Raw genomic sequence first — 12,059 nt, 5'->3', positions numbered from 1 at the left:
GCCAAACGAGTCTTTAGCAACCACCGAGTCAGATCCACATCAGATATAAGACGGGTCGGTTCTGGGCCTGCCCGATCCGCTAACACTCTTGCCTCCGCCTGTACGAAGTACCGATAAAGCCCTCTGCCACAGCAGTGGCGCGCCCTTACCGGCTTACCGCCTTAAAAGGCCCACATCTAGGTCTTCTTCTTGCCTCCCGGTGGCCGATCTCTTCAGCGGCGTCGCTCCGAAGATACGATGAAGGTAAGAATCGATCGCTTGATTGCTAGCTCTACTGTTCTATCTTTTAATTGATCCACCAAGCGCCAGTGAATCGAAGACCTTAAATCCGTGCTTTCGCACGCCGATTCTGTCAATATTCATGCGATTAAACATGAGGGTTTCATCCTTCTGTTGTTTTGGATTTGCTTGAGTTCAGATAGCGGTCGAGGGCTGCATGCATGGAGAACTCGATACGGTCTATGCGACGGTCAAGCACCTGGAGGAAGTGGAGAACACCAAGATCGACCTCCTCTTGTGCTGCGGGGACTTCCAGGTATCCGTTTACTTACATCTTTGGCTTTCAGTGCTTTGGGTCGTCTATCTGCATGCACAAACTGCTCGAAATTTGTAATATTGATGTTTGGAGGAGTTAATTTAAGTACCTAAGATCAGAATTTCAGTTACATTTATGTTTATATAACGGAGATTACTCTTCATACTAGTTTTTCAGTTAACTTTGTAGTGCGAAACTAATTGTTGTGGTAAGGTGCCTGCTATGTATGAATATGTTATTTTGTTGTATAGTCATGCAAAATAGGGCTGACTAGCGATTTGATAGATGAGGGAGTTATCGTTAGGCAAACTTTTCTTTGCAATGCCAGGTTTCTGGTTTTTGTATAAAGATCGGTAGGCTAGGTGAAGGATGATACCTCACTAAACTATGACCCACTCGGTGTATTTATCAAGGTGCTAGGTGAAGAGGATGTGAAGTGACTGGAAATATATTTAGACCATTGTAGAGAAAATAGGGTCGTAAGCTTGAACTAGGCAGAATGAAGCACTGGAGATTGTTGAAGGAAGAAGAACATTGTTTCCTTTGTTTTTTCTGCAGTATCCAGAACATCCCTGTCTCAACTCATATTAGGAAGAAGCATACTCTTGTAGCCCTCAATTAAAATTACTGGCTAATTTATTAAGGTAATAAAGTAAAAAAGTTCTTAGTTTGGTCAATAAAGAAACAAAAAAGAAGTCTATGTAAGGGGAAAGTCCATAGGGCAAATTCTCTTGCACGCTTTCAGCCAACCTACATTGCATAAGCTACCTTACATGGTGATGTCGATTAAATTGGATATCATAATTTTTTTTAACAGAACTAAAGTCTGTTTTATGCAAAGGAGGAAGGTGCATGAGAGGGAATATTTGTACGAAACTTGCTAAAATAGCAGTTAAGCACGCATTTTAGGATTTTCTTTTCACTCTAGACTGCTATAAATCACACTTTTTCATTAATGTGGACTTTGGTCCAATCAAACTTTGAAAATTATGAGTTTAAATTCTAACTGGATTTGCATTGAGTTTGCATTACAACAGTGACTTCTCTATGGTGGCATCATGGTACGGGAGCTTCATCAACATTGTGATGAATGTGGATTGTGATTATAAGTTTCATTTTAATAGAGAATGATTGAATATCTTGAGCAGACATTGTACCAAACTCCAGACACAATTCTCACATCAGATTGAAATTTGGATCATCTATATTCTGATCCTTGACTACCTAATAGATTATGTGATGTGACGATGTGGCTAATAGAAGGATTTGGAAAGCTAGAGGTCTCACTAAAATACATGAGGACTTGAGTACAAAATTTTGTGGTGTATGTTGCTTAAAGTTAGTGCTTACAAGAAAGAGAAGAAAAGGAAGAAATAGAAATGGGTTCCACAACATGACTAGTGATTCCTTCAAAGAACATGTTGACTATCAATGCAAGAAATTTATATTGATTATCCCATCGCTAAAGTTTGGGATCGTAATTTTGACCTTGAACAGATACTACTTTGCAAATTTCTCTGTTCAAGCTTCATTGTGACTGCAACTAATTTAATGCTTCATATCTAGGATTCAAGATGAACTCTCTTTCAAAGTAGTAATGCTTCCAATGCTTGGAAACTTAAATTGATTGCATAGAACCCAACAAACAACAAGATCACACATCATAGTTTCTCAATAGCTAGTTGATAGGCCATTACTTGGTATAGTTTAAGTTTAGATACAAGTATTTAATTTTTTTTAAAGGTTCATGTTTTGCTATTCTGGCTGATTCTTACTCCTAAATTTCAATACCTTTGAGGCAGGGGGTGGGTTTGTATAAATTTTTGATTTAGGGGCCTTTGTGTTGGTATGTTGGGACTAGGTATATATTTTATACTCTTGTGTAATTTTTGCACTATTTTCTAGTGCCATTTCTTTAGCATTTCTTAGTTCATATATGTTATACTTTATTTCTAGGCTGGGCATTTAGTGGCTTTCTTTGTAGGATTCCATGGGAATGCAGTTTTTACTAAATTTAGAAAGTCTGTGATTATCTTTAATAAGAAAGTGTAGTTTTTAGACTTATTTTAGTCATTTCTAGAGTTTTATAATTAAGGAGAGGATACAGATTATTTGTTTTCCAGAAATAAACACTCGGTCATCTGTTGTTCTCATTATTGTTAAATTCTTTTTGGTTTTAACTTAATTTTTCAGCTGATGTTCACCCTTGTGGTTGTGGATTAAGCCTGTTTTCTGGCTTTCTGCAATTAACCAGAGAATTTCTTATTCATGATTATCTAAAGCTTTATCGTCAAATATAGGGTAGAGCAAAGCTCTAAGTTGAGAACGCTTCTTGGAATGATTAAATATATTTTGTTACCGGCTATCTACCTAATGTCAACCCTCTAAGATTGGTGCAAATATTGCTTGAATAGTAAAATTTAGACAATAGATGTGCCTGCCATGGGACTTTGAAAGTGTCTTTATGAATGAGGAAAATGATAACTTTTCATATAGGGAGCTTTTTTCATCTGAAAGGTACAAAAAAGTTAAAAAATGCAGTTCCATTTGGTCTTTCTCATGATACTAAATAAATTAGATTTATAATGTTGTAAACTTGTAATTGTACACACGTAACATATTGGAAGATACCCAAGATTATGGTGTAGTCTCATGAATTCATTAGTCGTCTCCCATCTTATATGCTTGGGCTTGCTCTTTAGGACTTTTTTTTGGCCTTTGAGCATAGTTGCTTTCCTTATGGTGTCATATTCATGCCTTTAATGAGCTTTGGCCTTTGAGATAAAGTAGCCATTGTGTATCATGAAACTTAATATATTGGGCTCGAGTTTAGTTAGATGATCAAGCATCAAAATTATTGTTGTCCTGAAGAGATTCTCTACTATTATATGTGAAATAGAAACTTTGTATCCAAGCCTAGATCCTAGATGAAATTTGACAGTCCACACATGTTTTTCTTTTTTCGCTTTTGTTCGCTCCTCTCATCTTAGGTATGCATATATTTAGTGCATTGCAAACAAGCATGCATAAGTTCTATGCACCCTTGCTTGAACCTCAGGTTGGCTAGGTCCTAAACCTAGCATTGCCTGTGCGTGGATCGAAAATTAGACTATTATAAGAGAAAGAAATGAATGGGGGACATAAACTAATGCTTTAAGTTCATTTTTTTTAAAAAAATAAATCATACCAAAATGATTCATTTAATTGGTATCCATGCGAAATTCCTGATGGGGAAATGCCCTTTTATTTTTTTTGATATCCTCCATTCCTTGCATATGTTGGTTATTAGAAACTTAGAATCTTCAATGATAACAAGAAAAACTCAAAAACATTTGTCATTTCAACTTAAGAATATCCTTATCCATTTTCCTAGGTCTTGGATGAAATTAACTCATTTTTTAACCTTTTCCTAATGTATCCATAATTGCTTCTTGATGCTTCTGAAAGCAAACCATTTCATTTGCTAGACCAACCTCCATCTTGAAGACCTCATACATCATGAGTCCCTTGTTGTTGTAATTTGTGTTTCCGAGCACTTAGATGCATTGCATGTGCTTCTTTATTAGCATGTTCAGATACATGGACCATTAAAGTAATCCACAATACTAGATAATTTTCAAACATTAAGGGGTTATTTGGGTGACCATGCAGCTTATCCATCTAACGGTGGCATGTGAGAAGGTGTGAGAATGGGAAGTATTGGGGGTAGAAAATCATGGGATCAAGAGAAACCACAAAACAAACAATCCTTGACAAGAAAACCATAGAACAAACAATCCTTGAAATTTTAGATACTAGATTCCATTAAAAAGGTGATCTTCTTATCCTAAATTTTAGATATTTTTGAATTTCAAAAGACTCTCCAATCAGCTGGTTCTCTCCTTTCCTACTTCATCACCCCCCAATATTTCCTCCAACGCACTTGCACCAACATCCAAATAGGGCCTAAATTTGAATGTCTAAAGCTACTATAATTTTGGAAACATTATGAAGACTTTTTGTAACCATCCGAGACCTCACCAAAAAAGGCTACCCAGAAGTTATGAGTATCCAAGATCCTCCTAGTGAATGACTAATGTGGGATTAAGCACACACCCATGCGAACCCTCACACACTCCCCCCATTTAGCATCTTTGCCATGTCAAGGGTTCAAATCCAGTCAAATCCAATCACAGACGCCACCGTAGACCTATGGTTAGCCCCGAAAGGGCCCATGTTGTAGTTTTTCCTTAGTCCACATAGGCTAATGGCTGGGTTTGTTTTGATACCATTTGTAACAACTTAGGATCTTACCAAAAAGGCGCGCCTTGGTCTTGTATAACATGAGGGATGTGGGACTAAAAACATGTCCCCATGAGTCTTCACACAGTCCCCTCATTTAAGCCATAGAGTCCTCGCTAAAATAGGAGGTCTAAATTCAATTAAATCTAATCACAAATACCATGATCGATCCATAGTTAGCCTCAAAAGAGCCCATGCTGCAGTGTCCTCTAATCCCACATTGGTTGTATGCTGGAAAGATTTTGAATACTTATATAGGACCAAAAAATCCAAATAATACCTTCCATCTGGCCTTTTTGAGTAAAGTCTTGGGTTGATTTAAATAGTATTAGAGCGGATCTGGATTATGGGCTATGTGGACTAATGGACATTGCAGCATAAGCCCTTTTTAGGATGACCATGACCGACGTGGTGTTTATGATTGAATTTGACTGAATTTAAACCTTTAGTCTAGCAAGGACACCGGAGCTTAAAACGGGGCAGTGTGTAAGACCTGTGTGGGTGTGTGTTTAATGCAACATCTTGCATACTTATACAGGACCAGGGAATCCAAATATTACCTTCTAACTAGTCTTTTTGGGCGACATCCTGGGTTATTACACTTTCATATACTGTATGTCATAATTTCTTAATGTGCCATTGCAGATGTTTTTTTGGTATTGGTAACTAGGTGCTAGTAAGCTTTCCTTTTCAATTTGGTTAGGTATCTTTGTTGTTCTCCCACACCTTACAACAAACATACTGTCTTTTGACCCATGTAAAACACACAAGTACAGCTAATAGGTAGTCTATACTAATATGTTTTTCATTAAGTATTATTGAAAGCCGAGATCACATTAATGAACATTTTTCAAGTTGCTGGTTCAATTTTTAATTTATGTGACAATAATTGTAGCTTACTCTTCTTTATAGCCAATTTATGATGTTGCCGGCTTTTCTATAAAATATTCCTTTTTGAAGATTTCTTTATCTCTTGTTATATCATTTTCTCTGTTTAAGCAGGCTATTAGGAATGAGAATGATCTAGAAAGCTTAAATGTCAAACCAAAGTATCGTAATATGAACTCATTTTGGAAGTACTACTCTGGACAAGCAGTGGCTCCATACCCAACCATATTCATTGGTGGGAATCATGAAGCATCCAATTATTTGTGGGAGCTGTGAGTTTCTATTACAGTTACAAAAGGCTTTTAAAAACAATGAGCATGAAGCTTATATACTGCCTCTAGATTATTACTCTTTGATGTTAATACATTATTTCTAAATTTTTAATTAAGCTTGGTGGTTTTTTAGAATCATTTGTATGCCAAAGGATTGAGTTGTGGATTGGATTTGGATGTGCATTACTGCAATGTTTCTATGACTCAAAAGGTTAATCATTGAGAATTGAAATTTTTTTATAATTATAGAAATGCTGAAAACAAAATTTAACGGCAAAACCAATTCTGAAAAGCAAAGCATTATATAATCCCTTTTACTATCAAAAAAATCAAGGAAAATATGGTTGTATTGGAACAGTTCTCAATCCTTGTCTCATGAAATTTGGTCGAACTTCTCAAGATGCCTGTTGGTTCAAAATGCTAACAGTGTGTCTTGGGGATATAGACATGCTAATCCAAACATTAACATGGGAATAAAAAACTCAGGATCGTACTGCAGTCAAGCTTACATGAGAAGGATGGTCTGATGATGGTGATTCATAATTTTTTTGTAAAATTGTAGTATAGTGGATGATAATATGGCTCTGTGCATCAAATTTTTGTGCGATCATGATGTGCTAAACTTATAGGAGGATCTTGAAAGAGAGCAGCAAGGCAGAGAATCTTGTAGTTGTTGGATTTTATCAAGAGGGTATATGCACATATGTCATCATTGTGTAGATGAAAATTCCAAAATGTAAATGTTCTGCAACCAGGAATGGTAGACTTCTATGCAGACCATTAAAAGAAGTGTAAGAGTTATATGGATAGAGGAGAAAATGATGGAGATTTGCATTTTATGTTATTGTCATTTGCAACCTTGAAATGGGTGTGCTGCACCTTGAGATGACAAGCTGATAATTGTTGATCACATGAAAAGAAGAGCATGGGAGAAATTAAGCGAAGCTGGATTGAAGTTCTGAAGGAGGATTTAGATTAGCTTACACTGATGGAGAATATGATTGATGATAAATATTAATAGTGACAAGGATTCATAGGATCCAACCAAATTACATGGCATAGAGTTTATTTTAGTATTGTTTGAATCTTGTTTTCTACTTTCAGTTGTGTACTAATGAAAATATCTGTACCATGTTGGTTCCATTGCTAGGTATTATGGCGGATGGGCTGCACCTAACATATATTTCTTGGGCTATTCTGGAGTGATTAAGTTTGGCAACATCCGAATTGGAGGGCTTTCAGGAATTTATAAGCCAAGGGAATACCATTTAGGCAAGTTTATATTTTGGGTTCATGCTTTAGTTGTCTACTTCTTCATGAAACATTTATTTTTGCCTGAACATTATTTTTTGTTATTTCCAAATTATAAAAGTAGTCTGACTAATTAATTGCTGAAGTTCTGTTTTCATATTTCTTCTTTTGGTAGGGTCAACTATATTGCATTGCAAATGAGATATATCAGCTCCTACATGTCCTTTTACATAGTTATCTTATTCTTATGTGCCTTTTCTGAAGTTTGTGTTAATCATTTTATGCTATACTTAAATTGAATATTCAAGTTATCTATTGAAATTCACTAGCCTGAGCTATTGAAACACGTTCCTACCAGGACATTATGAGATGCCTCCATATGATGAGAATGATATTCGGTCTGTGTACCATGTGCGGGAGTATGATGTGATGAAGCTCAAGGAAGTTAAGGGCCAGATAGATATATTCATGTCACATGATTGGCCTCTTCGTATCACTGAGTATGGAAATTGGGAGAAGCTTGTTCGACATAAACCCTTCTTTAGACAAGAGGTAGTTTCACACACATTATCATTATCATAAATACATAAATCTGGTTAAGCTTGTGATTTCCTGAAGAATATTGATGATTAACCTAGTTCTCAAATCTATCATATAGTCATGCTCAATATTTTGATTGTTTTTATGAATTTCCTACCTGCTATGATCTAGGTAGTCTTATTATATGAATGCAGAAACATATACATTGTCCTTTTATATTGGATGGTGGGAATAAAAGTTAGAAATCCTTTTTGATGGTGGAGCGTTGCAAGTTGCAAATTGAATGAACATGTATTATGCTGAAATTAAAACAATCTTATGCTAGTTGGTCACAAGTTTATTGAGGTTAGACATACTCAGGTGGAGAGTTTACTTATTAAATTTGGTGCATTTATGATTTCTTGGAAGCATATGAAGTAAGAAACATATAAGTTTTATATTTTAATGATATATTTATATTCTTTCACGTGTAGGCCTTGTGAAGTAAAACTTATAATATGAATAACCAAAGCAGAATAATAAGTCAAGATCATTGTGTTGTCTCTAGGTTTTTGTTATTTGACATGAACATCCTCTTTCAAGTTAAATGTTTTATAATGGCATAATTTTCTTGATTTTGGGGTTTTATCTAGTCCTTTAAAGTATGAATTATTGAAAACCAATAAGTCGTGTCATATTTTAAATATTTTAACTTCCATGCTTTGGTTTGTATAATCTTAAGTGGAGGGGCACATTATGTCTTTTGGCATTTGCTTTCAACACATGCATTTTAATCACCTTTATTGTAGCTATGTTACATGAACTTGGCTATGATCTCAGGTGCATTTCTGTCTCGAAGTGTCTGATCCTTTTTATTCTTTGAGAATTTCCTTATGGACCCACACCCATGCTCAAGTGTCATGTGCATGTGTCTTAAGGTAAATTTTGAGATTCGGATAATGTAGGCGAGTAGAAATGTGTAGGATATTGGATTATTTTGTTCATTGTGTTCACACTAGGAATTGCTCAAGTTTCCCTCATATATTTAAATAGCTTTGCTTAGGCATATCTCTTGTACACCAATGTTTGTAAGCAAATTAAAATTAGCTCCATCAAGATTGGAATTTGAAAGATATGCTATTTTAGTGGTTGGCAAGGTCTGCAAAAAGGGCAATATGTAACCAGTTCGGTACTGCACGCACCCTATTGCGAGACAAGCTCGCAACAACTTTTCCTCACTCCAGTCATGGTAATATTGAAAACCATACGGTGTAGGTTGGTACTGCACGGTATGGGGAGGCAGTTTAGCTTAGTTTGGATTGTTATGGACCGGTTCATCTCACATACCACACGGAACCTCGGTACCATTTCAGTACCTGGAATGTTAGGTACGGTTAGTATGGGGAAGTATGGGTTAGTACCACAAACTACTAGTTGGTGTATATATAGCAAAGATTTATAATCTTCCATAGATTGTCTTGTTGCATCACAAGGTTCATTAAATTTGAGAGTTTTGCTTATCCTTTGGTCCTCACAATATATTCTTATAGTGGCATTTTTACTTTGGTGGTCCATTTATGAACATTTTGGGTTTTCTTTCATCCACAAGTCTTAGGATTGATTTGATTCGACATTCAAAAGATTTCTATACGGGTTTGTGTGAGGGCAGCACCAGTTTTGGAGATAATGCAAGGATTTAAGTGCCAAGTTGTATGATTCTGTATCTACTGAACATGCCCTGCTAATAAGTGACCAGCATAGTACAGGGGTGCATCCCTTTCAAGCATGCCAGCTAATGTTGCTTGTATCTATGTCTATCAAAGCAGTTGATGCAAATTTGACACATTGAGATGCCTGATTATACTTGTCAGCAATTTTGTTTTTAGTCCAGATGATCTAGAATTTTACCTCCTCTTTTTTCTCTCAAGGTTATGGTAATGATAAAAAAAATCATTGTTACAACCCAAGGTTTGGAACTCGAGATAAAATGCAAGAGATAAGCTTCTTATGGCAGAAGCTGTATGTGGGCTTCCAACAGCACTGCCATTACAAATAAGACATGTAAAGCATGTTGTTCAATGTAAATATAGTTAGATGTACATCTGTAGTTTTGCATCATAAGTTTTAAGCTTATTTACATTGTTCATTTAAACAATGTATTGTAACTTGTAAGCTTACTCTGACAAATTAATTAAAACTATGCAAATGCACATGTTAAACAGCAAAATTTGATCTAATGATTTGTGATATTCTAGATTTCCAAAGATTTGTTAAATATTGAACAAGCATATAAACTAAAAGCAGTTAACAGTGCTCTATATATAAAAAAAGAGAAATCAAATGATGTATCTCAGCATGCAAATTGCGAGCCCATGTACCATGCCAACTCTTCACCAGGAGGCAGACTACTTTTTCCTCTCCTAAGATGACTCTAAAACATCATTTTTTTCCTCCATTTTTTGTTCATCTGTTTCATTTCATTTATTAATAATTTGTTGTAAATTGGATTTATTTCTGTCTTTTCTTCTAATAGTTTTCTACTTGCCCAAGTGATCAAGGCCAGGAATGTTTGTGAGTTTACATTTAGCTGATGGTGTTGGTAGGCTGTTGCTCAGCCTGTCTTTTATAATGCTCCATAACTGACCCATTATCATGGCATCGTGGTATTGGTGGATTATTGCTTGGCCTTTTGTAGCTTGTGAGTTTCTAGTGTCAGGTACTCTTACTCCTTTCTGTGAATAACACTCACTAGCAGTCAGAAATGTGTGTTCTTGCAAATAAACATGCATATGTATCCATACAAGCACGTGTATTTAATTATTTTATTTTTTGCTCTTTATGGTTTTATTAAAGATTTCTATTGTCGTTAATGATGTCTTATGGTTAAGAGTAATCATGATTTCAAATTGATGCCTGAAATGTCAAGTGTCTAATATCTGTTCTAAGGTCCTTGATGGAACTCTGGGCAGTGTGCCTGCTGCAGAGTTGCTAAAAGCACTGCAACCACGTTACTGGTTTTCTGCTCATCTTCATTGTAAATTTCCGGCAATCATTCAGCATGGGGAGAATGGACCTGTGACTAAATTCCTTGCGCTCGATAAATGTCTCCGAGGGCGCAAATTTTTGCAGGTATTTGAGGTTTCATTTTCTAGATTTTAATCCATGACATCCATTGTATAGCTAACTCAATGTATTTCTTGTTCAATCTTTAGATTGTCGATATCGAAGCAGATCCAGGACCTTATGAAGTTCAGTATGACGAAGAATGGCTTGCAATAACACGAAAATTTAATAGTATTTTCCCCTTGACTCGCAAATCTGTCCAGCTTGGGTGGGCACATCAGTACCATCTACATTTTATCAAATTTTGCAAGCACTTCATCTTTAATTGGTGTGTGAAAGATGCTAATGTAACTGCTTTATGCAGGGGTCTTGATAAGCAAGATTATCAGCAGTGGGTGAGAAATAAGTTAAATGCTAGAGGAGCCAAGCCCTTTGATTTTGTTCCAACAGTCCCATCCTTTGATCCTTCTCAACCATTGTCCAATCGTTCGCATTGTGGTAACTTATTAAGATCTTAACTATCTCTTGTGTGCATGTGCCATCTTATGGATATATTATGTTATAAAATGTTTATAAATTTTCGAAAATGAGGCAGATAAATTAGACTGCTGGATTTTCCAGGTTGAAAGAGTTTTCCTTTTATTGCATTATTACTTCTTTGGGGTATGTAATCGACACTTCTGATTTGGATGCATAGTCTATCTTTTGATCAATCTCAGCCAGTTTTTCTGTTTCCATTTTGGGAGTAATTTGATGATTTTGTTATTTGTTATTGTCATCAAATGTATACTGATGTCCAAACATGTCAAGATAAAGCAGAAGTTGGTAGGCTTCTCATTATAGTTTTTTTTCTTATAATCATTGCCTTGAATTTAAACCTTAAATAGAATAATACAGTCTGGAGTCGAATAAATTGATCTATTTCAAGTCTGAAGTCTGTAACGTTGTTGAATTTTTATTGTTTATTCATCATGAGGTACACATTTTTGTCTAGATTTGGACCTTGTAATATCTTTGCCTGTCCTTGACAAGCTTTTAATTGACTAAGGCGCTGATCATCTATGGATTTTTTCATTTGGGGAGTGAGAAGGCTAAGAGCCCAACCAAGTTCATTAAAATGTTAACTATTGTATTGTTGTTTCTTCAAGTCTGTCCACATCAACTGAAGTACTTTTATGCAATTATAATCACAAGAACTTGGTAACTTTGGTTTCATAATGTCATCATCATTCTCTAAGAGTGAGAAATAC

At 35.7% G+C, this 12,059-nt stretch overlaps 1 protein-coding gene across 3 annotated transcripts; it reads left to right on the top strand.

Annotated features, from left to right (window-relative positions):
- Positions 1-144: 144 nt before the first annotated feature.
- Positions 145-12,048, top strand: LOC103707651 (lariat debranching enzyme). Of its 3 annotated transcripts, XR_005512267.1 has the most exons (9): positions 145-243; positions 419-535; positions 5,819-5,976; positions 7,127-7,248; positions 7,586-7,779; positions 8,587-8,684; positions 10,280-10,462; positions 10,693-10,875; positions 10,959-11,019. XR_005512267.1 is itself a non-coding variant. In XM_039127588.1 (8 exons), the coding sequence occupies exons 1-8, from the start codon at positions 238-240 to the stop codon at positions 11,325-11,327; spliced, it is 1,053 nt and encodes a 350-aa protein (XP_038983516.1). In that variant the 5' UTR covers positions 145-237; the 3' UTR covers positions 11,328-12,047. The 3 variants fall into 3 exon arrangements, 2 of the variants coding, with proteins under 2 accessions (XP_038983516.1, XP_038983517.1); XM_039127588.1 differs by lacking the exons at positions 8,587-8,684; positions 10,280-10,462 and adding an exon at positions 11,174-12,047 and having other exon boundaries at positions 10,959-11,077; XM_039127589.1 differs by lacking the exons at positions 5,819-5,976; positions 8,587-8,684; positions 10,280-10,462 and adding an exon at positions 11,174-12,048 and having other exon boundaries at positions 10,959-11,077.
- The last annotated feature ends 11 nt before the right edge of the window (positions 12,049-12,059 follow it).

Source organism: Phoenix dactylifera, chromosome 6 (genome assembly GCF_009389715.1).
Source record: "Phoenix dactylifera cultivar Barhee BC4 chromosome 6, palm_55x_up_171113_PBpolish2nd_filt_p, whole genome shotgun sequence".
Classification (NCBI taxonomy): Eukaryota; Viridiplantae; Streptophyta; class Magnoliopsida; order Arecales; family Arecaceae; genus Phoenix; species Phoenix dactylifera.
Note: the sequence above shows the minus strand (reverse complement) of the source record. Positions and strands in the feature narration are given on the sequence as shown.

Coding starts and splice junctions, on each gene's coding strand:
- LOC103707651 (XM_039127588.1), top strand. Junction 536..5,818: donor TGTGCTGCGGGGACTTCCAG/GTATCCGTTTAC, acceptor CTGTTTAAGCAG/GCTATTAGGAATGAGAATGA. Junction 7,780..10,692: donor AACCCTTCTTTAGACAAGAG/GTAGTTTCACAC, acceptor ATCTGTTCTAAG/GTCCTTGATGGAACTCTGGG.